The sequence below is a fragment of the Lepisma saccharinum genome, chromosome 9 (assembly GCF_977018435.1).
Source record: "Lepisma saccharinum chromosome 9, izLepSacc3.1, whole genome shotgun sequence".
In the NCBI taxonomy this organism is placed as follows: domain Eukaryota; kingdom Metazoa; phylum Arthropoda; class Insecta; order Zygentoma; family Lepismatidae; genus Lepisma; species Lepisma saccharinum.
Window position 1 is genome coordinate 36,678,102 of NC_139237.1, and position 27,869 is coordinate 36,705,970.

The 27,869-nt window shown below is 36.9% G+C and overlaps 1 protein-coding gene across 1 annotated transcript; it reads left to right on the forward strand.

Moving 5' to 3' along the window:
- Positions 1–84: 84 nt before the first annotated feature.
- On the forward strand, positions 85–27,710 carry LOC145992613 (uncharacterized). The gene is made up of 3 exons (XM_083128971.1): positions 85–184; positions 15,679–16,100; positions 27,513–27,710. The coding sequence occupies exons 2-3, from the start codon at positions 15,706–15,708 to the stop codon at positions 27,574–27,576; spliced, it is 459 nt and encodes a 152-aa protein (XP_082985097.1). The 5' UTR covers positions 85–184; positions 15,679–15,705; the 3' UTR covers positions 27,577–27,710.
- The last annotated feature ends 159 nt before the right edge of the window (positions 27,711–27,869 follow it).

A 27,869-nucleotide genomic window follows, 5' to 3' on the forward strand; every position in this document is an offset into this window, starting at 1 on the left:
TTATGTCGTTTTTATAAGGCAATGGTGTTTTTCTACTGCATAAGTGTACTGCATCCTTGTAAATTACATTACACGATAAAGCAGTGTGCAGCAGGATCCTTGGCAGGAAATCGCTTGTAGGAAAACGACGACAACGACGTTCTTTCAGTTTCAATTTGTCCAGTACGGGGATCAAAACAAAGAGGTAAGTTTATATTAACTTATATTTTTCGTATTACTACTGTTGTGAAATATGTAATGCTATGTTTAATTTGCGCCATATATTCGAAATGAAATCGTGATATGTTTTAGATTAAATAAGTGTGATGTGGTGAAATTGTATTACATCAGTTTTTTCGGTACTACTTTCGTATAGGTGTGACAGCTATAAATCATTTATTTCGCACTTACTTATTTTGTGTGTGAAAAATATGTCTAATACCATAATGCATAATAGGTAAGTACGAATGTAAAAAATGACGAAATGAAGGAATGAAATGTGTTTTCCCTATACCATACTGTTACCGTAGTTTCTTGTGTAAAAATGAAGAAATCTGTTTGTGGAATAGTAAATTGGTACCATGAAAATAGAATGCCCGGTAAGAGTCTAGTTTACGTCCTTTTCATATGGAATACGTGTCATATATCGTTGGAAAGGTTATTGTATAAGGAATTCAACAAACAAAATCCCAAGGCGAGGAAAAATTTCATCGAGGAGAAAATCGAGAAAAATCGATGTTGTCCGGATATGCGTGATTGAACGTACTGAGGACATTTTTCGATGATAAAGCACATATTTAGGGGTGAAACGAGTGCTAATGGAACCTAACCCAACAGGCCTAACCTAACCTCGTAGGCATACCTCGTTCCCGTGAATGGTTAGTTTCAGAAAGTGTAAAAAGAAAAACTTTTACTTACCCTACGGATGCCGGAGCGCCAACTGTCTGCTAGCACGGTTTTGTAAATGGGCAAGAAGGAAATGTAGTTTTGATCCATTTTAATGCGAATACATGTTTTTTTCTGCAAAAATCTCTGTCCGACATGCTGTTTCTGGTGCTGCCATTTGCTTTCTGCAGGAGAGCACAATGTTCCGTGTGTTAAGATGACATAACCCCATAGTCAGTGTTTCAAACTCGCCGTGTTTTCACTAGAACATGACATGTCGAGTTTTTTAAATTTTTTTTAACTATGCTTGCGTAACCTAACCTTACGGAAAATTGTTTTTGGGGCTAACGTGAATGGTTTGTGGACCTAACGTCAATGGTTTGCGAGGTATTAGCATAATTTCAAATCTGGGCAAGAAAGTAGGTATTTTCTGGTGAACGAGGTTGCATCACTGCACACATCGACAAAACACTCGCACAACGCACCCTCAACCAGTACGCTATCGCCCGCCATAATGTGTTACAGAATCGAAATAACAAGTAACAGTAAGTACTCGTAAATGTAAGAAATAGACATTATCTTAGTTAGAAATGCATTATTTCACCTTTGGAAATGTTCCGCATTCCAAAATAGTATGTTAGCAATGTAAAAAAGTGTGAAATAGTACCAAATTGTCATGTTCTGGCAAAACAATGGCGAGTTTGGAAACACTGACCGGGGGTTACGTCATTGAACGCACGGAACATTTGGTTCACGTAGTCGAACGTAATGGGCCCGACCCTGTGGCCGAGTGGTTAGCACATCGCGCTGCGACGCCAAGGGTCCCGGGTTCGAATCCCGGTCGGGCTTGGTTGTCTGTGAATGTCCATTCATCAATTTCATCATTTCATCACTCATCCCCATCTTCGCAAATTAGCCAACAGGCACAAAACGCGAAGTAAAATAAACTAAATCAAATCAAATCAAATCGAACGTAATGGAGGCAAGAGCTTGTGTGCATCGGAGAGACATTATTGTTGAAAAATACATGATTTACCAGCCGAATAAGTTGAACACTTCCACGAGCTTTCAAAAGTCTACAGAAACTCAGTTCTGTAAGTAGTTTCTCCTGTAAATTTGAAGAAATGTGTTTTCCCTATACCATAATGTTACCGAAACTACTTACTGTAATAAGTTCCTGTAGCATTGTCTAACATCTGGAAGGTGTTTTCGGTAATGGTTCCGATTGTTTTATGATTTCTCATAGCACAAAGACTAATCAGCATAGAATTTTGGAAATCATTGTCACACGAAATTTGAACCTTCCTTAAAGTAATGAGCACTGTTTGGACTCGAAAAAAGTTATTTATGTTGAAAAAAACAACTTGAAAATTACCTTATGCACTTCTCATGAAAAATATATTCTCCATCGACAAGCGACAGTAAATATCGTAGAAGCGTGGGAATGAATGTAGAAGTAAATCGGAATCTTACTAGAATGCATTTAGGGACTTTATTTTAATGCTAAGGGAACCAAACCTAACCTGCCTAACCTAACCACGAAAGCATATATTGAACAAAACCTTAAGGGGGAGAGGGACAATTTCCCCTAGCTCCTTCTCTCCGAGACAGCTGGAAGCACTGTTGCCAACTTAACTCTTTTCAGGCCAGATCTGGCTCTTTCGTGCACTCGCTTGGCTGTGTACTGTGGCACCCGCCCCACTATGCATCACTAGCCCCGAACATAGGCCATGCGTATACATTTTGCACGTGACGTGATATTATTATATTGGCTGCATCGTCTCACCCCCCACTCTTACCTCCCCAGCTATTTTAATATAGCGCCTTGACTGAGGTAAAGATGACAATATTGTTATCCGGTAATCCTTTGTTTTCGATTCATACAACCATCGGTCGATTTTTGAGATGGGTGATGCTGTCCGATCTAGAAGGTGAAAACTAAGAATAGATTGTCATCAGTTTAAAGTTACCGGTAGTAGCAGTGACCCCTCCCCACCCTCTTGACAACTAAAATACCATGGGAGGCACTTTATCCAGCCTTCGTAAATCTAGCTCCTTGAAAGTCAAGCTCAATTTAAGGTGAAATTTAGCTCTTTTATGCACATCAGGTTTGGCAACACTCAGGATGGCTGTAGGAGGCAAGGAGAAATGCATTACGCTTATATGAGAAATATTTTACTCGTTTTCTTGATGATATCAAACTTCTGATGGCGGAAAAAAATATATGATCGGTTAAAGGAATCATTGAAGATGATATTTGCGCTAGAAATAGTCGAAACTCCCATTTGTTTAGCCGTAACTTCAATTTGAAGTTGTTTCTCCATAAGGAATACATGGGATTCTGTAAATACGTATTCATCACATTTTTCAAACATGGTATCTAGCTTAATAATCAACTTTAAAAACCGCTTCCACTTGCAACATGGGGAGAAATTCATACTCTCGAATTATGCTTGGATTTTCTTTAGTAGCAGCGCCCATTCTGACGATATTTAAATAAATGTATGCCTGGTGCAAAATTGTCCCTCCTCACCTTAAGTAATCGCTAAAACTCCGCAGTATGTGTTAGCAGACGTTCATCAAAATCGAACCATGTAAAAATTTCATTTGTAGCATGATGACATCACAATAAAACAAAAGGAACTTGGGCCGTGTTTTCTGTCATGTGGGAATGTATCATGGCAGAAATTCATGTTTTTTGTTGAAAATTAAATCTCCGATGGACAATAGGCTTTGGCGCGAATACCTTCCTAAATCATCACGTGTTGTGCTTGTGTTATGTTGATGTTCATTGGGATGAAGTGTTTCCAACCAAAAATACGAACATGACGTGTCAGGGATGCATGGTGAAATTCATACCGGGAGCCCCACACACCTTTGACGGATACCCCCAAAAGCCATTCACAGATAGCCAACGAACCATTTCCTGCAAGTTTAGGTTAGGCAAGCATAGTTAAAATTTTGTTTGTAAAACAATACGAAGAAGTGAAAAAGAAAATACATCAGCTTTCTTCACGAGTTTTTTTTTTGTTTAAGAAGGTTGGAAACACTGGATAAGGAATGAACATCGACAAAACACAAGTACGATTCATGATTATCTACGAAGGTATACGTGCCATACTGTGTCATACACAAGCGAGACAACACAAATAAAGAAGTACTTGTAATGTGAAAAATTGACATTCCTTTCATCAAAAAAACGTGAATACACCTTAAAGAATGTTCCGCGAAGCAGATAGGTAAGTACAAATGTTAAAAGTGACGAAATGAAGAAGCTACAGGTGTTGTGGAATAGTAAATTTTTACAATTTTCATTGCACAAGAACGAAAACACTTAGGAAAGAGAAGAATAGTGTATAATTAATATCACCATGAGACCTAACTCTCCTAATCTTATAAGAATGGAAATCACCACTTGTTTTGAAGCAAATGTCGTTACACGCAGTTTTAGCAATTACTTACTGCATGTTTGCTAGAGAATTGTTTTCACTACCATATACCCCTATATAATACTCTTCTTGCCAGCAGCCATTCACTTAGTTTTAGTCATTACCTATTTGATCTCGGCAAAACACCTCTCACTTGTTTATTTCATCATTTGTTACATTCGTGCTGACCTATTCTGCATTGTGAAAGATTCTTTAAGGTGTAATTTTGCTTTTTCCACGAAAATAACTTCAATTTTTCACATTAAGAGTAATTATTGTTCTTCATTTTTTCGCTTGCATAACACACAATATGGAAGGTGCTAGCAAGGTGGATCATGTGGGTATGCAGTGTTTCCAACATTCGTAACCGAAAAATACCTGAATAGCCCCACAAACCATTGACAGATAGCCCCAAAAACCATTTCCGGCAAGGTTTGGTTAGGTTAGGCAAGCATAGTTAAAATTTTGTTCATGATACAGCTTTGAAAAAAAAAAAATCACCTTTACTTCTTGCAAAACAACGGCATGTTTGGAAACACTGACATAGGGTTACGTCATGAAATGTATGGAACATCCGGCTCAGCAAATACAAGCAAATGTAATTGTGCATCAGAGAGATATTTTTCTTGAAAAAATACATGAATTGCCGGTCGAATAGATTAAACGATGGAAGAAAATACGTCCACGAACTTTCAGAATGCTACAGAAACTCATTTCCATAAGTAGTTTTTCTGTAAAAATGAAGAAATCCGTTCTGCCGAGTTCGAACTGTTACCGTTTTAGTCTTTAAGACTTGCCATTTAAGAAAAATAATGTTCTCTTGCAAATAAAATAACTGGTGATTGAACGGCTTTTTTTTTCACTCTTACAAATGTAATGCTGTTGGGTTTCAATGGTCATCTGAATCAAACTGCCCATCTATTGAGTCACTTCCGCTCTGAATTTCCAGGAATAACTGTTTTATCCACTCTTCTTCATTTCTGTCCATCTTATTACACCAACTGTTCAGTTATTATTCCAATATCACAGTTTAATTGAAACCAGAAACACAATTAAACAACAAAGGCACTATTCATTATTCACGCACGGACTCGGAGGCATGGGCTTCGACCCCCCCCTCCCCCAAACTGGCTCAACGATCTGCCTAACACTGAAAACAAAAACGTGGAGTGTAAGAGGAAGGTCAAAACTCAGAGATAGAGGACGATGGTGTTGGCAAAACTATCATTGTTTTGATAAATGGCAACATAAAGACCACACACTGGGAAGTAGAGACAGTGCACAATCTACGCAGGGTTAACTATATTTTTCCAAATACCCTCGAACTAAGTTATGAAAAGAAGTCAGTGAGCTTCGTGAGAAAAACTGAAGTTAGAAAATGCTAAATATTACACATGACTTACGCCATTGCACATATTTCAACATCATTTCGTCAGTTTGCATTTCATTATTCCAACTTAAAAATAGAGTTGGCTCTCTAGGATCAGAGAAATATCTGAAAATAATTTGTTAAAGGTACATGATATTTCCAATACATGTGCTCATGCATAATGCAATGAAAATATGAATTCTGCTTTCAATGACGGAATATGAAAAGTTTTAATTTGTGTATGTTTCAAAGGCAGTCAAAAATCCCACAATTTCATCTTTTGTGACTAGAGAGAGACCGTAGGAATTCTCAAATCTGTGTCAGAGTGGTTAGTGAAGCATGCTACAATTCCAGGGGTACTGGGTTCAAATCCCAGCCTGGGCATGGGTTTGTGAGTGTCCTTTCATCAATTGCATCACATCATTACATATCCTCTCATCAGCGCCAAAAGTGTCAAAAGTGCTAAATAAAAACAGTCAAATCCAACATTTCATCTCAAATTGCATAGAACATTTGAAAAAATTTGTCAAAATTAGTTGTTCAGTTTTTAAAGTTGTACACTTTGACAGCTTGATAAAATAGTTTTCATATTTTAAAATTTTCTCCGATTTCCTACTCTTTTATCTGCTACTCAGAACAAGCTCTCTCTTTTTACTCACCCCAAAACAAACATTATTTTCTGAAACTTCTTGGAAAAAAGAATCAAATTTTTAAAATTTACTGTATAGTTTTTAAAAATATAACTAATACCTACTAAGTATTTAGTTTCTGAAATTCCATGAAAAAAATTAACTAGTGAAGTTCAGTGGTATAATATTATTCTGAAGCAGTTCTTTATATCGTATCTTCCAATTAGATTGATTTCTCAAAATTAGACTTTATCTTATCCAGTGTTGTGCACTCATTTTAAGCAGTTTTCACACTCTCAAAAAAAGTTTCCCATGGTGCAGAACAAGTTAAATAACTGCTACCATTATTAGGGTTACCAGACGTCTGGTTTTATCTGGACATGTCCTACGTTTTACTGTCATTCCACGTCAGATCGACCAGGGCCTCCGGGTCATGGTTTTTCGATTTGGATGAAAATTGGCATGAAGGTTGAATCATTTCTGGAAGGCTTGTATTCCCAATAATAGGTTCCTCCGAAAAATAGTTCCAGAGTTATAGCCTGTGGAAGATGGTGGCGTGCAACTGAAAATGTGATCCAAATATGAGAAATGAGCCTCAGAGCTAACTCCAGGACTCAATAACTTTGGAACTATTGATCACAGCCTAGTGATATTTACACACCAAAGAAACCTTCCACCAACGAACACGTGTATTGCATCAAAATACCCTAAGCTTGTTGACGTTAGCAAGAAAAATACCCCAAAATATGCCTTAAAAACCTTACATGTCAAAAAATGCATATTTTGTGTACCTGCTGTTAAAACTGTAATCCAACCAGGGAGGTGGCATTAATTTTTCTAGTAACCCTGATGTGAGCTCAGTATGCGCACACTATGCCAAGTTTCATTCAAATCAAAAAACCATGACCTGGAAACTTTTCTGAAATTGATTGATTTGACATGGAATGACCCTTTAGCTTTATGTCTGGCGTTCGTGAGGTTTTGAAAAATATCATAAATGCCAATGCCAAATTGCTTATCATGAAATTAATTCAGTTTGTTTATGCATGGAGAATGTCAAGATTGAAACGAACTGACAACAAAGCAACGGACAACATCTCCAATGCTGCTGGAATAAAAGAATCCTGTGGAAGCACAAGATGGTGAATGAAATAGTGAGTGGCATCTGGATTACTACATCTTTGGCTATCCATCACCAGAGCAGAAAATGAGCTGAGTGTTTTCTCACAACAGGCGTTCGCACATCTGATGTGTACCCTCAGAGCTTTTCAAATGCAGTCGTTCAATTGGTTTGAGGAATGGAACTTTGGCATGCACGCAGTGGGGAATAGATTTAATAAAATTTAGGGATTGGTAACGGATTTCTTGAGCATGCATTCCTCACATTTTCTTCCAGAACTTTATGCCACATTTTGCACCCCTGAAGAGATACAATTATGGGGAATTTATTTTCCTAAATCAATTAGAATATAGTTATTTCTCTTCCATTTTGCAATTCATAGTTACACTTATTATTATTTTGTAGAAGTTTTTCCCTTTACCTTGAAAATTCCCCAAGGTGTCCATGTTTTTCACAGTTAAGTAAAATTCAATTGAAAGCAAAAGCTGTTAAGAATTCACTGATCTGTGATCACATGTTGATCTTCGATAGGGTATATTGGAGAGTAGTTTCGATATCATTTCAAACTATAGCTCCATACCCATCAACTACTCTGAACATGAAATGAACTTTGACGTTGATGTTAAGCATATTTGGAAAGATCATTAATTATAAATGTACAATTTTTTTTATTTACAACAGAGTGCAAGCAACAGTTGCCATAGGTGTCGCTATCTTTAATTTTTTTGGGGACCGGGCCATAGGGGATGAATTTGTCCTATTTATTTATAGATCTTTTGGTTCACAAACTGACAATAATATGATTTTAATAGTATACCAATACTGTAAAGATATGGCAGGACATTTACATTACTTGCAGATTTTTCAATGTCTGATTGATTGATTGAGTTGGTGTTTTAAGTCCCCTTTGTGCACAGTAAGGCAAATCGGTACTGGACCTACAGTTTAAAGTGGGATCCGAACCACTGTGCCTCCACTGGGTATCGAACCTGTAATCCCTTGAACACAAGCCAATGATGCTACCACTGCACCATTGGGATGGCTTCAATGTCTGAGTATAATATTCTTATCTGTGGTAATACTGCTTGATGTTGTTCAAGGCAATGCCTATTCTCATGACAGTCCCTGATGTGTAATGTTTTTTTGTTACAAGTCACAGAAGAGTATGGTTTTGCTTGGAATCTTGTGCAGGGCTTAAGAATTAGAAGATGAGTACTAACCAAATAGAGGATAATGTTCACTCCAAAATCAGTACAATTACTTCACTTAGAAAATCCAGGGTATAAGAGGAAAAAGAATGAAAATAGCCATAACAGTGTGTCAAATGAAACCTTTCCAACTGATTGCACATTACTGAGTAATGTTTTCAACACTACTTTTAACCTTCATTAGGAGTACTGAGCATGTAATATTAAGTTCTTATACGTCCCAGATTTTCTGTGACAGTCTGGGAATGGTATCATTTGTCCTAATGTCCCGAAAACTTTCTTCAGGATGCGCTAACATCCCGGAATTCGGTGGGAAAGAGAAATGATTTACTATACTTTCATCAATGTCACTATTTATTAATTGCATTCCTATACACAAATCTATTATGTAAAGTACGAAGTGGTTTTCTGAATATCCCTTTGAGATCTTGAATTTTTCTGACTGATGTTACAAAAATGTGTCTTCTAAAATTAGGCTACAAGGTGGTATTTTCATTTTCCTCCCTGTTTTGAAAATTGTTGCTGAAATATACCTTACCATCATTGGAATCCAAAGCCAGTGTCAGCGAATAGTTAATAATAATTATTGTAGTGAGTGAACATACTACTATGTCAGGTCAGGTCCAGTCCCCCCCCACACACACACACATTTCACTAACAGGCTTCTGATCAGCGGCATCCCAGATTTTCACTTTGAAACATAGCAACTGTTACAAACACTATTTCTTTGTCTATAATTATGCATAAATAATTGATTGTATTGGTATTTCATGTTTGTATGTGAATGTGTGTGTTCTGGCCAGATTCACATCCTAATTAGGGTTAGTTATTTTAATGTTATGTAAAGAGTTTGTATCCTTGGGTTTCTTCCATGGTTCTCAAGAGTTCAAAAGAGCCAATAGAATTTGAACTTTCAGCCCTCCCCCACACGACGAGGGAGTTCGTATAAATATGTTGTCTCTGACAGAGGACAGGGACAGTGAATTAGAGAGAGAGGGTGCTTGTGAAACTGATAGTCGGAGGGAAAGTGATATTGTGGGCTTTAGCGGCCTCCCATGACAGGGTGGCGACAGACCTGGAAAACCTGGAAAACCGGGAAAAGTCAGGGAATTTGAGGTGTCAAAGAAAGTCAGGGAAATGTCAGGGAATTTCGTCTTCATTTACTTTTTAGATTTTTTTTTTATTATTTATTTATTTAAAGATATCGTTATGGAACTCTGCACGGGAACAGGAAATCTCGTTCGTAGGTTTCGGCCTCAACTTGTAGGCCCCTTTTATGCGCAACACAACCACGGTGCCAGAAACCAGTGATGGCAGGAGGAGAGAGAGAGAGAGATTTTTCTCGGCGGGAATTTGAAATTCGAACACTCTTTGGAGGAAAATTGTTATAACTCGGGCACTATGGGAGCAATCTACTTCGAATAACTTTTGTTTTTCAGCTAAAACATCATAGCATGCAACCGTGTACAATTCAAAACGTCAAACCGAGAAAGGGGGCTTGGGGGGGCGATCCCCGAATTTCAATGGAAAGAAACATAAAAATCTTGAGTTTGCCCTCTCTTCTCCCACTATTTTGGAGAGAAGCCGCGAACTTTAGTATTCTTTTCAAAGAATGGATATTTCTCAAGAGAATGAAAAATGTTTCATGTTCTTGGGTGCTATACAAGTTGATTAATAAGCCAAAATATTATTTTTTTTTTAAGAAAAATAGGTAATTTGCAGTTTTTGAGGAAAATTGTTATAACTCGGGAACTATGGGAGCAATCTACTTCCAATAAGTTTTGTTTTGCAGCTAAAACATCATAGCATGCAACTGTGTACAATTCAGAACGCCGGACCGACAAAGAGGGGCTTGGGGGGGGAGGCGACCCCCGAATTTCAATGAAAAAACAAAAATCTGGAGTTTGTCCCCTCTTCTCCCGCTATTTTCGGGAGAAGCGCAAACCTTAGTATTCTCTTCAAAGAATGGACGTTTCCAAAGAGAATAAGTGCCATACAAGTTGAATAATTAGCCAAAATGTGAAACTCTGTTTTTACGAAAAATAGGTAATTTGCATATTGCTCAGAATATTGTTATAACTCTGCACTATGGGAGCAATTTACTTCGGATAAGTTCTGTTTTGCAGCTAAAACATCAGATCATGCAACGGTGTACAATTCAGAACGCCGAACCGAGGAAGGGGGGTTTGGAGGGCGTGACCCCTGAATTTCAATGATTAAACCATATAAATCTTTAGTTTGCCCCCTTTTCTCCCGCTATTTGGAAAGAAGGCGCGACTTTAGTATTATTTTCAAAGAATGGACATTCCTCAAGAGAACGTAACATGTTTCATGTTCTTGGGTGCCATACAAGTTGAATAATAAGCCAAAATGTGTTGTTGTTTTTTACGAAAAATAGGTAATTTGCATTTTTGGAGGAAAATTGTTATAACTCGGGCACTATGGGAGCAATCTACTTCGGATAAGTTTTTTTTTTTTGCAGCTAAAACACCATAGCATGCAACCATGTAAAATTTAGAATGCGGAACTGAGGAAGGAGGGTTTGGGGGCGCGACCACCGAATTTCATCGAAAAAAACAAATCTGGAGTTTGCCGCCTCTTCTCCCGCTATTTTGGGGAGAAGGCGCAAACCTTAGTATTCTCTTCAAAGAATGGACATTTCCAAAGAGATTGAAACATGTTTCATGTTCTTGGGTGCCATACAAGTTAAATAATGAGCCAAAATGTGAAACTCTGTTCGGAAATGTGGCATGGATATGTTGCGGAGAGGGGGGAGGTTGGTCATCAATATGAATTTCCCAGGCTTGCTCCAGACCTGTGTCAGAGTTTCCACCCAAACACAAGAGTATGAAGGTCCAAAAAGCACATTCATTTCGTAATCAGCACCATGATACCATATGGTATCATCAGAGTAAGGTCGTACTGGCCCGATGATACCATATGGTATCATTTGGGGGAGTAAAGGTTAAGCCTCTAAATATTACTTGGAAAATGCATTGAATTTTCATTTTTTCTTGTCCGTATGGGAGTAGTAAATGTCAACAGATGGAGGGGATGGGAGCGGGTGGCACCGTCCGATAGTTGTCGGACGTCGTAGTAAGGCATTTTGTTGGACAAACTGAAGGAACTAGAAACAAGTAGGCTCCATTGATACATACGATTTTTGTAGATTATCGCCCCCCGACAAAGTACCTCACTACAACATGCGACAGAAATTGCGTGGACTGCAACATCCAACAAAAATCGCATGCATAAACAAGAAGAGCTTTAGACTGCCAATATGCTGCTCGAATTTTGTTACTCTTCTGGCTCACTTCACCTTATTTAATGTAGCAGTGTTTACGAAGGTTTTCTTTCATCATCCTGACGTATTACTGGTTTTGCACAAGTTAAAATACGTTTACAATGACATTGCACTATTCTTAGATATCAAGAAGAATCCAACCAAATGTGATATATATTGAATAAAAGTGAAACATAAATCTGCATTAGTGAACGTTATAAAAATTGGCAAGTGCATACTCCCAACCTCAAATTTACTGCAACACTAGTATTGCAATGAAATTAACGCCACTCTCTGTCCTGTCTGTTTAAACTCATAACAGATGGTCATTAATCTCTCACCGAGTACGGTTAATGTCCAATATTATGAAATAAAATACTAATTATAAATACGTAAATATTTTAATATCATATTTACTCAAATCATTCCATCATAAAAGCAAAGCCCAGCCCTGCTAAATTTTCACTTTCCATGTACTGATTTATACGACGGGTGGCCAGAAAGTAATTTCCAATTAGTAGGGACATTGATTTTTCCCAAACGCCAAAACCGTGAAAAATGGTACTTGCTGCGAAGTTATGTTTAGGAATGTGCAGTGATGTCTGGACACATTTTTCGCCCGTTCGAAATATCGAAATAATGCAAATTTGGCATAAAATGCAAATTGTTGGCGTTTTTAGCGATTTTTTAAAAAAGAAATGTCCTAAAACAACGAAAGTTCCATGAAATACAACATTCTTGTCTTTTGTAGGCCATATTTGTGTACATAGAAGATGCAAGTTTTCCAACATTTTACTCAAGAGTAAACTATAGAGTTATACGTACATGGAATAATTCCGACATTCACATTAAATCATGTATTTCCCACGATTTTTTCAACTTCTATCGAAACCATTTGCACCACAGAGCAAAGGGGCTGGGTTTTAACAGGAGATCGAGTGCGTATCTACCGTCACACGGGAGCCACATATTCGTATTTGTCGCACGAGATATATTTTGAAATTACCTAGCTAAGTGCGCACCATCGGCATTTGTCGAGCGAGTAATAATGGAGCTGTCATTAGGGTGTCAGACAGACCTGGGGTCGATCCCCTGTGGGGGAGAACCGGCGCCCACCCAGCATCATATGAAGCTGGTACCTTGAGGAAACTTTGAGGGATAAAGGTAGCCAGGAGCGTGGTCCTGATCACATCACCCCTACCTTCAGCCGTGATCAAGAAAGTGTGAGGCCCTAACTCCACACCCCCATACACCTTCATGGAAAAGTGCAGGGGAGCACTTTACTTTTACTTTCTCAAAAATCTGTTCCAACATATCAAACTGTCACGAAAATACGTAGACCATGTGACCTACAATTTAAAATAATAGTTTAAAAGCACAATGGAGTATTACGTTTTGGTATATTTGGCAGATAAATGTTCTAAAACAAAAATGCGAATTTTGGGAAACTTAACACTAACAAGTCAAAAAAAGATAACACCAATTTTTGGTGCCATAATATATCAGTATCTGTCACGTGAGATTGATTTTTTGGGTGCGTTGCCACTAAAGGTCATTATGCACCCTTCAGTATATATGGGGAAAATTCCATTATCTAAAATCTTTATCTTAAAATTAAAAAAGGGGTATGGAAAATAACTTTCCCAAAATAACTTTCAAGATATCAAACTCTCACGAAGAGACGTAAGCCATGTGACTTAAATTTGAAACAGTAGTTTAAAAACACTATGAAGGTATAATTTCAGATATTTGCCAGAAAATGCGCTAAAATGAAAATGTGAATTTTGGGAAAAATAACTCCGTATAGTAAAAAATAAAAAAATAAGAAAATAAACCAATTTTTAAAAAAATAACAAAATATCAAGGTCCCTACCGATTAGGCATAAATGGAACAAGAATATCAATTGTAATTTGTTGCATTAATAACAGTGAGTCCTAACCTAATTTTCGGCATAATCACCACCATTGTTCTGGCATTTGTCTTAGCATGGCACTAAATTTTGTATGCCCATGGTATATGTGTCTGACAGCAAAGACTGGAACTATCTCTACCGCAGTGTAGCTGTCAAATCCTTGTCCTTGCCAGAAACCTCTTCAGTTAAACAGAGAGATGAAAGTCTGTATATTCAAGGCCAGGGCTGTACAGGGAGTGGTTCAAGATCTCTCACCTAAAGTGATGCAAAGGGCCCGTGTGTACTCAGCTGTATGGGGTTGTGCACATTCGATTGGCCTTCCATGAATTGTCTGCACCATCGTCTGACCATACTATCACTCACGATGTCCGGTCTGCACACCTCACGCGATTGCTGGTGGCTCTGTGCCAAATTCTGAGCGTGCAATGTAGGCTACATCGCAGTCGGTTGAAGACTGTATGAGAGCTGCAATCTTTAACCTAGAACTGTCCTAAAACGGCTGCATTGCAACTGTACCAGATTACAGCTACATGCCACTTCTTCCTGCCTGCATGTGTGTATGTCTATCTCTGACCACTAGTGCTGCGTATAGGCACCATTGGAGCTTTTTTCAGGATGCCCCTCGTATATGAACATTCAGAAGCTTTTATTATTAGAGTGTTCCTGTTTTAATGTGTGGTTAGGTAAATCAGGTACCTATACCATGCAATTCTATAAATTCCTTGCGTTAAATTTCTAATACCTACATACCCTTTTTGTCAGCAATAATGATATAACTGCATGTTGCCAGTTTCACAGTACTTCACTTGGATATACTGTACTGAAGCAGAAATCCCATTGATAATGTAAAGGTATACGACACTTTATTTTGTTCGATTCAATTGTTTCACTTATATGCAAGAGTTAAGTTGTTTGCTTTACAGAGAAGGGAGAAGTAGCTTTATGCATTGAAAAATGAGTCCGCACTCATGGTTCTTGCAATCAGAGGGTTCCAAACCTCAGTGGAAATATCAACATATAATACCGAGAATGCATAAGGAGGCTGATAAATTACAAATTGTATTTCTTAATCAATCACTCTTCACTCTTATCTCATTTAGTCGTAACTTTAAAAATAATCAAGTATTTTATTTTAAACTTACTGCGTATGATAAAATTCCGTAATCCTTTCCTAGCTTGTGAATTGTAATAATTTTCCAAATTCACTATTTTGCAGTTTGAATTCAAATCATAGAGAATAGATGAATTAAGTCAATTTCATAGAAGATAATATTGGTACTTAACAAAACCATACGTGGATCTGTGTGAGTTTATTATTTCTATTTGCAAAAACATCGATTTAGTTTAGTTTGTAATTGTCAGGGAAAAATGTAAATTTTGTCCTGGAAAACCTGGAAAAGTCAGGGAATTTCATTTCTGCTTGTTTGTAGCCACCCTGCATGAGTTATTACAAAGCACCATTCTGGCAGAACGTTGATGCTAGCTTCCGTGCTGCAGTTCCACCGTGGTTCACATATGATAGAAAATATGTACATAAAGTAAAATAGAGAACCGAAATGGGAGAATCCAAGCCTTGTTTTGTATATAAATGTATAGAGCCCATTTCTGTGAGTTTCTTGCCTGTGAATTGATTCTTTGGTTCCAAGCTCTCTGGTGAGGAATGGGATGGAAACCCAGGACTAACGAGCCAATTTGGTTGTTTATTTGGGTTTATTTTCCTGCCAGAAGTGACTTGGTTTCGGAACACAACCCTAATATAATATCCTATCTTTTTCATAAATTATTTGCTGCCATTAGCGTATTTTGATATAGTATTTACTTTGACTATATTTTTTTACTTACACGCATGTAAAACTCTTTACAGGCATTGAGTACCTTGCCATCATCAAATATGATGACAGAGAGTGAGCAGAGAGTAGATGTTGACGAATCCTCTTCATCACCACAAGTACCAGCCCCTGAATTTGTGAGTTGCTCAATTAAGACTGAACCCCAAGATTTTCCTCCTCATGAAGAGGCAGTTGAAAATGCAAAACCCACAACTGTTGTAAAATGGGAACCAGATGAGGAAGAGACGAAGGTGGATGTCCTGGACACTGTTGGTAGTGACCACTTTCAGCAGACTGATACAGAGGCAAGTGCATTGAACGAGGATGAAAGTGTACCTTTGGGTGGGAGTGACAATGGGGCACCGTTAGGAAATAGTACGTTCAAGGACAGTGTCAGTGACATTGATGAAGTGGTGCCTGAAGAAGTGAAGAATGAACTGAAGATTGAAGATGAAAGGTAAGTGTTTTCTTGTCTTCAGAAGAATGAAACTGAGATAACAGTAACTTGAATCGTGAGCACATTTCAAATCCTTTTATTTGTGTATTGCAAGTAGTAATTTAAAATTAATTATAGATTTCAATTTATTATTATTATTATTATTTGGAAGTAGGAAGAGAATATAATTTCAGGCAATATTAAACAAAATATATGGCTTTCCAATTGTGTTGAAAAATTACAAAATTTGATACAATTCACATGTCTTTGTTAGGGTGATATAAATATAATGTACTAGGATCTTTACTGAAACTGATGAATAGTAAGTTTAAAATGCTGGAAAAGAAATCATTATTTGATTAGTTAGTAGAATTTGTCAGTATTATTACTTTCAGTTATCATGGATCATTTCAGAATATTTGTAAATAGGCATTGTACCTTTCCTGGTGACGTGATTCGAACAAATGCTCTCAGGTTATCAGTAAGGCTGTGTGATATTGATTGAATATCGATATTGAGTATCAAAAATTTCAATGTCAATGTTGATAATATGAATATTGACAATACCAATAATATTAATATCAACATACTGACATGATATCGACGACACCGACCCATCTAAATCTTTCAATTTGAAGTTTTAATTTAATTTTAGTGTTATCTAGGAGAATCAGAGAACAGTGTTGTTTTTTGTTAGTGAAAATAGGCAGTTCCATAACACAATGGAGTCTAGTTCTTAATCACACTAATCGAGGATCTGGAAATATGCAAGCTGGAATGGTGAGTTGCCTTCCTTATGTTCATGTTAAGTCAGCCTCATCATGATTTAGCATAAACAACATATACAGTGTCACAGCACAAACATTTTGTAATAATATTTTTATGTTTGAGGCATTGTTGTGACACTACGAGCAGTGACAGCAGCAGAAGGCAGGGTGAACCCCAGTCGGCCCTTCTGGCAATAATAAAAATTAGATTTTTTTTTAGTCTAAATATGGATTGTTGTATGGTGGTTAGAAGTTTTCTAAATATAAGTCACTACCCTTTCCTCTTTCTTATTTCATTCACATCAGCCTCTTTATAGATGACTTTCTTTATGTCTTTCCTATTGAACTTTGTTTAATTTGTTTGTATCATACACACTACCTCACGAAATATGACTTTTTGGTAACTGCGGCATTCTTTCATACCATGTAGCCTATAGTTGTTGTGTTCATAGTTGACAAAAGGAACTACAAACGAAACGACAATACATTATAGGTGTCATTATAGAGTCATTATTAATCATAAATTTCAATGCAATTTAGGTGTGAGTTTCATCTTTTACATGCTTATTTATGATGATGTTAATGCAAAATAATTTTTTTCTAAGTCCTAAGGAATCAGGATAAAAAATCTCTTTCAATAGTGATACACCACCAATAAGTGGCTTTCTCACAGATTTCTGAAGAAAGTTCCACACTACCATGTCAACGTTCTTTTGTCTTATCAAAGCTCGACAAAAGGTAAGACTATAATTTCCATCCTGCTTCTACTCCCTGTTGAATATGAGTACTGAAAAGTTCAGAACTACAGAATCATGAAGTGCTGGGAAACCAAGCAGAGGCAAATGTGAATCCTGCACTGTTTACTGTTGCTAAGCCCCATCAAGTGCAACAGAATGGACGTACAGACCTACATGTAGTTTAATACTGACAAATTATAAAGATGAATCTATTAGGTTACTAAAACAAGCACAGAGATGAAGTCTATACATTCTAACTATTATGCAATGAAACATAAATTGATATAATTAACCCCCTAACGTTGATAATATCATATATCGGATATCGATGTATTGAATATCAACATATCAAATATTGATATCAGTATATTGACATTGATATTTTAATGATATTGATGATTCAATATTTTAAAAATATCCACTTGATATTGATATATCGAAATATTGCACAGCCCTAGTTATCAGCCAGGTTAAGTCGATGTTGGCGTCAATGTTTCGAGCTCAGACATTGCTCTCATCATCAGGGTATGTTGAATTGGAGACCAGTGCAAAGTTATATATGAGTCATTCCATGCGAAATCAACACAGCCCCCAACCTGACTATCTCCGGTTTTCATGAAATTTGGGGAGTTGAAACTATGCATGGAACTTAGTAACTATGAAAATTTTTAGTTTCGATTGTCTTGTAATTGTTAAATTATTCAAGGTCAAAGTTCGCATAAATTGCCCTTTTTGAGCCTGCTTAGCTATACTAAATGTGCTGTAACTCCGCCCCTATTTCACCTAGGAAGCTCAAATAAAACTTATTGTACAGGGAATTGAACAAGCTTTCCAGTGATATATAACAAGCTCACCTTTCGACAAAAATATAATTTTGTCACGTGACCTTGACCTTTGACCTTGAATATCTCAAAACACGTCATCACCAAAAATTGTGAAAAAAATATATTTGGTCCCTCATGCCATACTATAAAACATATCAAAAAATTATTCTGGGACTGCAATGGGATCAGAAGATACAAAATAATATATGTAACTATGTGACTGATAAAAGCCCCAGTACATGAATTATGACGAGTCAAAAATCCTTTAACACACCCTACAAAATGTAAAGGAGTTATCCTGGTCATGAAAGAAATAGATCTCTAGCTGTGTGTGTCAAGCGCAGGTCCGGCATATTGTTGACCGCCATATTGAATTCAACGCAAACATTTCAAAGGAAAGAGGGTGATGTGATATATCAAATCAGGCTTGAATTTCAGGAGAAATGAAGCAGCGAAGGTTTATCCAACTTATTTTTAGGCAGCAAAACGTTATATGCATATCTTTCACTTACGATATATGAACATTATAGTGTTGTCAATATTCCTGTGAGCACACTCGTTGACGTCTCTCACGCTCACATCGAACATTTGGCAATGTAGCAGGTGCAACATCATCACAAGCAGCAACTATACCTTCTCTCAGATGGTCAATATCAGGGACTTTTAGTGCATGCACCATTCTCTTCAAATGTTTCTGAATGTAAAAGTCCACCTAAGATGTTAGATCTGGGGAATGTGCAGGCCTTTTAATAGATCTCCGTCTGCCCATGAATCTACCTAGAAATTTACCATGAAGAAATTGCCAAAATGTTAACATAGTGTGGTCACACACTGTCCTGTTTCAAAACTCTGGAAAAGTGCCATATCCCGTAAGCAAGGATGAAAAACCTGTTCACTTAACACATCCAAGAAGCCCTCACCATTTAAGGTTCCGTTGTTGAATATGGACCAACCATTCCCGTTCTCCATACACTATACCACATCATTAGCTTAACAACAACAAACATTCGGCTGGGATCTGTCTACTGTAGATTTTCAAATAACAGGTATTGCATATAATTTTTATTAACTTTACCATGAACATAAAAATTAGCCTCGTCACTGAAGAATTTTTCATTCCAAAGGAAGTGTCACGTAATTGTTTGAGATACTTTTCCCAATATTCTCCACTATTCAAGTATTTGGTGAATGTTGCTGATTAAAATCATATGCAATGGTGCGTATACTTCTTTCTCTCCCAAGATGTCAGCGTGATCTCGACGAGTTTCTAACACATTAGGAGCATTCTTAATACTTTGTTTTTAACACCTCGAAAAGGATAAAATGGTTATACAAGCATGCAGTAATAACTTTTTGCTGGTTAAAGATACTTTGGAAAAACCTTTGCTGCTTCATTTCTCATGAAGTTCTAACCTGATTTTATATATCACATCACAGCAATATTGACAACACTATAATGTTCATATATCGTAAGTGAAAGATATGCATATAACGTTTTGCTGCCTAAAAATAATTTGGATAAACCTTTGCTGCTTCATTTCTCCTGAAATTCAAGCCTGATTTGATATATCACATCACCCTCTTTCCTTTAAAATGTTTGCGTTGAATTCAATATGGCGGTCAACAATATGCCGGACCTGCGCTTGACACACACAGCTAGAGATCTCCTATTTCTTTCATGACCAGGATAACTCCTTTACATTTTGTAGGGTGTGTTAAAGGACTTTTGACTCGTCATAATTCATGTAATGGGGCTTTTATCAGTCACATAGTTACACATATTATTTTGTATCTTCTGATCCCATTGCAGTCCCAGAATAATTTTTTGATATGTTTTATAGTATGGCATAAGGGAGCAAATATATTTTTTTCACAATTTTTGGTGATGACATGTTTTGAGATATTCAAGGACAAGGGTCAAGGTCACGTGACAAAATTATATTTTTGTCGAAAGGTGAGCTTGTTATATATCACTGGAAAGCTTGTTCAATTCCCTGTACAATAAGCTTTATTTGAGCTTCCTAGGTGAAATAGGGGCGGAGTTACAGTACATTTAGTATAGCTAAGCAGGCTCAAAAAGGGCAATTTATGCAAACTTTGACCTTGAATAATTTAACAATTACAAGACGCACGAGATTAAAAAAAATTTCATAGTTACTAAGTTCCAAGCATAGTTTTAACTCCCCAAATTTCATGAAAATCGGAGATGGTCAGGTTGGAAATTGCACATATCTGTGTTGATTTGGCATGGAATGACTCATGTTATATATAACATGCTTCAGCCCTTCTTTGAATACAAATTTGCCACCAAGTCGTTAAATGTACATTTTGGTTTTGGTCGTCTGCTGAAAATCTAAGCATCCGAGGTTTGCATTGTTACATTATTGCTAAAACACACCCAACCACAGACAGCAACAACCTAATGATGAACCAACAGTGAGTATACTCTAATGTTGACAGTTGGTAACCATTACATGTGAATGCAGTTTTAGAATAAACACAGAAATATTAGTCATAATGAAGCTTGTTTTACAAATGCCAGCAATAATATTCTTATTCACATCAACCTACTACTATACATATCCCTGTATTTTCAAACATTTTTGACCCTTGCCGCTTAATGCTTAGACGCTATCATATTGATGCATTAGTCTCAAGTAAAATAATACTAGCCACAATATTAACAATAATACTAGAGATGAAGTACATATTTACACACATTAGCTCACCAGATCATGCTGCCTTCTGTTAGCAGAACTGACATGTTTCAAGTCAAATATATGTGCAGACATATGCATAACTAATCAGCATGTGCCTGCATCAGATACATCTCAGAATACCACACAAGATTTCTGCTTATCAATCAACAGCTATGAAAAACCACTCGATATTGTTGAGTTTCGGGTTCTTTCAGTTCTTCAATTACACAAGAAATGGAGTCAGGAATAAAACAGTATCAGCAACACGAACGTAAATGTATAATTTAGGAACACAGTAACATAATCAGCACAATAACTTACATTGTGGTATGAAGATACAAAGTTGCGTCGCACAGGACGGCTATATCATATTGGACATGTTTGACAGGAAGGACGCACAGACTAATCACCGACAACATTTAATAATCAGGTCTGGCGTTCGAGTTCAATCAGCATACGACACTCTCCCCCCCTTAGGTTGAAGAGACTCCCGTTTAATGTAGTTTGCCCATATCGGTCAGGTGGTCGTCTTGGTCTTTGTGATCTCCTAACCGGTTGATTGTCGCAGGCCGCATTCGGAGGTACCACTGGATCCTGATAAGCAGGCACTGGGAGATAATCTTCCTCTCCAACAAGCACTGGGTTTTTTCGGACAAGGATGTCTTTTCCGACCTTGTCGGGATACTTCTTGATCTTCGAGAGATGAACAACAATCGTGTCATTGTCCACAATCACCTTCGCCATCTTCCGGCCCGTTTCGGGTTCTTTCAGTTCTTCAATTACACAAGAAATGGAGTCAGGAATAAAACAGTATCAGCAACACGAACGTAAATGTATAATTTAGGAACACAGTAACATAATCAGCACAATAACTTACATTGTGGTATGAAGATACAAAGTTGCGTCGCACAGGACGGCTATATCATATTGGACATGTTTGACAGGAAGGACGCACAGACTAATCACCGACAACATTTAATAATCAGGTCTGGCGTTCGAGTTCAATCAGCATACGACAGATATGCTGCATGTAATTTGCTATTTCATTTTCTTCACTCCACAATTGCACTATGAAAGAAGAAATCCCTCTTGCTAACCTTCTTGAAATTTTCAAATACAAACAGACAAAAGTTGCCTTAACCAAGACTCTAACTTGACATCTGGGTTTCTGTGCCTGCCTTCTGCCACTGAGATACACCTTCAACTGAATGTATGCATATCCACCACCTGACTTCACATCTCCATCATCCACATTTTCTACAACATCCGAACCTTCCGTTTCCTGTTTTGACGTGTTCAGGAGTGGATATAAGCCTCTCTTCCCCTTCCTGCACCCAACAAAACTAAGTTTACACTGGATAAAATGAATGTATTTCAAAATAAGAGTGAAATGTTAATTTGCAATTAACAGACATTTAGGCTGAGAGATCCAACAGAACCAATATTTGGGCACGAGAAAAATTACTAATATTATAGATAACCTGCTCCCCCCACCCCCATCCTTCTCCACCTCTGATAGCAATTTCTGGTTCTGCCCTTGGACACTCACTCTTGAGCCAAGGATTCATTTCTTTCCCACTGTTTTTTGTGTTGCTGCTTTACTTCCCATTGGGTTACTGGACATGTTCCCCTCATAAGGTTTGCTACACATAATGTGGCTGGTAGTTTGTCATTTTTCACTGAATATGTGTGTTTCTTGCAACACTGGCATGCACAGTTTCACAACAAGAAGAGACGTCATACATGCAATTAAATGTTGTGTTTCAAACATTGTAAAGACTCACCAAGGACAAAAGTGTTGCTGAGAAAAATTGTTTGTTTTGATGTCCTCTATACGTTTCTGTGCTCTCTGCTCGCCATTTAGTGACATCCTGTATTTACATTTTAATATAAAAATTATATTTATGACCTATTTCCATAATCATAGTAATGCACAGTAATGCTATGCACCTTGCGTGGGTAGTGTGGAAAACGGGATGGTTCAGCACTCTGGCGGTTCCTCTGAATTATTATCTGCTAGAGACGCTGGTGTCAGCCTCGCTATGTGGTATTTGTCTGCTTATAATGAAAGTAAATGGAGTTTTCGCTGCAATGTCTGATTCTTTTACATGAAACATTTCTATGAATGTGATAATTGCTATGTATTTGTTACAGTGGTCGTGAAGATATTAACAAACATTCTAGACAGTCGACCACGTCCTGTTATCGTGACTTTCATTAATAATATGGGAGAAAATTATGCATGGAATGCTCTTGGTAATTCTAAATTTTTGTGTATGAATTATTTTTATTATTATCATCATTATCATTTCTTTTAAAGATATACACACTGAAGCATTTGTATTTTTGATATTTACTGTATCTTTTCTTCTGCTTGAAACTAATTGCGGCGATGATGATAACTGATGATTGCATGAAACGACAAAGGAAACCCCACAAAACTCCCTTAGTGCCATCGACACGAGTGGAAGGAAACTTTCAAACCAATGGGACAAGCGACACAGGATGTTCACACTGATGTGACTAGTGACACAGACACTTCCAGACTGCAAAATAGCATTCATTGTGTGTGAAGGTCCAAACAGCAAACCGTTCAGCACAAGTTCATATGTCATATACATGTGTCGCATATCACTTCGGTCTGAAAGCTGCCTTAGACCGAAGAACCTGTGTCGCTTTGGTGTGAAATCCCCATATCGTTTGTCGCGTTCTGCTTTGGTCTAATATCTCCTTGTGGAAACTGTGCAGTCAGAGCTTTTGTCCCTACGGTTCAAAAGGCTAGCTGCTTTGATTACTGACTTCTCGCTTCCAAGCGACACTTGTGGTTTGTTGCCTCTGTATGAAATATCTCTCAGGATATTATTTATATTCTAATAACATAGAAAAATAAACTCTAGTACACAATCCAACACCTGATGTCCGGAATCACATTGTGATGTTTCTTCTTGTGTTACGCATGTAATTTATTTATTTTATTTTTCTTTCAGCCGGACCCTGTGGCCGAGTGGTTAGCATATCGTGCTGCAATGCCAAGGATCCCGGGTTCGAATCCTGCTTGGGCTTGGTTGTTTGTGAATGTCCATTCATCAATTTCATCACTCATCCCCATCTTCGCAAATTAGTCAGGAGGCACATAACGCAAAGTAAAATAAACTAAACCAATCAATCAATCAATTATTTTTCTTTCCAAGTTAATGCCATTTTGTCACTACAAATCACTCCACAAATATAACTGTTTCCATCAATTCATGTACCGCCTTTCAAGACAAACAATCTACACAATATATTCTAAAAACTAACTAAGCTGTTTTACTTTCATAAGAAAATTAGTTGCAATACTGATCGTACTGCCATCTATGTTGTCATCTGCCACGGGAACCAGTTTTTCGAGTCATTTTCCACACTACATATTCAAGGTGCTGTAGTAATGCTAAGCAAGACACTTGAGATCTACATTCACAGAAATAGAGTAAACAAAAAAATGATAATAATGATAGTGAAAAAGTATTGTTAAAATACATGTGGTAGAACAGCCGCAGGCTGAACCTCGCCTTTTAATAAAGGAAAATTTAAATTTAAATTTATGCACAATAAATGTTTAAAGATAGGAAAAATGTCTTCCTATCAATTCGCTTTCAATATAAATGCAATGTCTATTAAGGCATTAAATAACACATATTGTATCCACTAGTTCCAGTGCTTTTCCCTTCACCTTCCTCCTGAAATGCACTTTCGTTGCCTATGCACATATTTTCTTTTTAAATTCTTACTTCTTGTGTAAACTTACTTGAAAAGCCAGAAACTTTACAAAGAAAATGTGAAAGTAGTGTTATTCTAGAATTTAACTAGCTGCTGTATTTAGTAAAATGAGATCTGTGAAAATAAAATAAAATGAACAGTTCACTTACATAGTTATAGGATCTGTTTTACATAAGTTCTGCAGTGGTGTATTCGCCTATGTTATCTGTAGGGGCAGATTTATATACACTAAGAAAAGCCAAAATATGCACTAAAAAAAGGCCAAAATATGCACTAACATTTTTCAAAACAACCTATTTTAAGGTTCTGTACACCTTACATGCAAAGTAAATGTGTCAGTAACTCACTGAACACAATTATAGAAATCAAAGTGTGATAAATTGTGCTTTTTAAGATCACCAAAAAAGACTAATTTACAAATGTTTTTAGTTTCATAGAACAAAATTATATTACCCACATTCCTTTGTCTGGAGGCTCGCTCTAAAAACTGCAATATTGAAATTATAAAGATATATGTATTTTGGAAATACTATGCTCTTTTCGTTCCATTAATCAATATCTTATTAATTTACATTAGCATTTCAATATACTAGACATTATTTATTGATGTTTTCACGTAGCAGACTCTTGCGATTGTCAGATAGTAAGTCTTTGTATTTTGAAAAGTTTCATTCCATTTCACAAGATACTACTGGACAGTATTTGTTCGTTTCAATTCTTGTGTTGATATCCTGATGTAAAATGGATTTTTCTGTATTCAGAATTTTCAAATAAATAAATTTCAGTTGGGGATACCCAGGCATATCCTGGACAGGTTCCCCCTGCAAACTTCAAATTCACATGTCACATGAACTGCAAACCTGGATTTCTGGAAGCTACTGCTAACTGCTTCTGCAATTCAGGTTTCTCAACTTCTCCTGGTACTGTTTTCTTTTGAGAAATATTGAAAAAAGAGATTGGATGGACAAAGGAAGAAAAAATCTAATCTTTGTCCATTCAAAACTATCACCAAAATCAAAGGAAGCAATGCTGCATTGCTACATTTAATGTGCGGTTCTGGTGGCGATAGAGTTCGCACAGATATAAATATATTATAGCCAGATATTGAACTCGGACAGCAAACTGTCTGCACTATGAATCTGAGCTTCACACCTACCGTAACATGGGAGTTGAACAAATGCTATTTGTCATGTGAGATTTAATGGAAAATATTGCACAGCAACATTCCGTCTTTGTCCGCATAACAGCATCTTTAGACCAAAGAATGAGAAAAGCATATTTTTTTAAACATAATTTGTGCTGCAGTCTGTGTACGAGATATAATTGTGACAATTTTCCTTATCAAAACCAGGGACCGTGTTATACGCCCATAAAAGTGGCATTAAATATATCAATAAGTGCACAAATCCCACAGACGCTATCTCAGTTTCTATCTTTCTCCTTCCAATTACTTTAATAGTAAAAGTAGCAGTTGAAATCACTACTACTTTCATGAAGAAAATCACCCAAAAATCATGTTTAATCCTCACCAGTATGTTGTTTGAATATTTAGCTGCAATCCATCGACAGACATAATCGAAAAAAGTTATTGTATTTTTATTATGTCTAATTTAAGAATAAAATATGCTCAGTGCACAGCTTCATCATCTAACTATCATTCCCTTAGTTTCTACTTTCTTCTTATTTTGTACTCAAATAACAGAATGATCCTTCACTAGGATACACAGCAGCAATGTCCGCAAAAGTTAACATAAGTTTATATAAATCACAGTGTCCAGGCCTACGCAGGCAACAAATACTTGGAAATATATAACTCTGCTGGCAGTGGTAAATGCATTGTTACCTTCTACCCACTGCTGGTGCAATATGCTGTTACTTCTCTCCTTCGGCATTTATTGCCACTTCTGCAGCACACACACATACACACAGCATTAACAGATAATCCTCAAATAATGCAACCCAAGTGTTGTCGCTTGAATTTGGAGATGTGACATCTCTGAAAGGTCGTTGGTTGATGAAAGGGTGGGTTTTCACTATCTTCTCAACCAGACCACCTGCAAGGCTATGAGATGAGTTTTGGAATGTCCTTGACCCAACTAGTGCCCAAGACCAGACGAAGTAGGCTATTTTTTAATGCTGACACAAGGAATGGGGAAAATGAAGCAAACTTGAAACGAACAATTACATGAAAATTACTCCCAATATATTCAAATTATATGCACATTATGCTAAAATATGCACCAATGTTCCAAATATGTATCTATATGCACTGTGAAGCTTTACCAGAGTAATCAACATCAAGTGAAAGGGATAAATGCATTGAGAGCATATGAATTTTCTGTAAGGAAAAAAACATGCAAATATAAAAAATCCACCCCCTAGTTATCTGATATACTGCAAGTAAACCCACTTTTTTCTTACATACAGAAATTGACGCAAAATTTGAAGTTGACAGACTTCGGTTCTTGATTTACTTGCATGTCTGCATTGGTGATTTCTATCATATCTAATTAATATATAATAAGTATGTACAATAAATAATAATTATTGTGGTAAATCTGGTCAGATTTTCAGAATGTGCCACTTAAGTTCTGTAAAGACTGTGTTTATAATCATGAAGTTAACCAATTGTTGTAATTGTCTTAAGTATCTTTGCAGGCATTCAGTGGAAAACCCAGGAATTTCAAGTGCAATGCACAGATTACACGTGAGGAATGATAAACAGGCCCATATTGAATTTACTTCTATTTCAACTGGGAACTTAGCAGAGACACATCAACCACAAATTCAGTCCTGGAGCCCTACAGGATCAGCACAAGTTGGTTTGAAGATATATTCTAATACAGCTAATTCAGAATCTTCAATAAGAGCAGAAGAATGTGCAATGTCTTCAATATCTGAAACTGGCATAACTGACATACATGATAAGAAATATCACTTGCTGGAACATGTGGAAATTCCAACTGGAGAAAAGCTATTTGTCTGTGTGAAGTGCAATGAATCA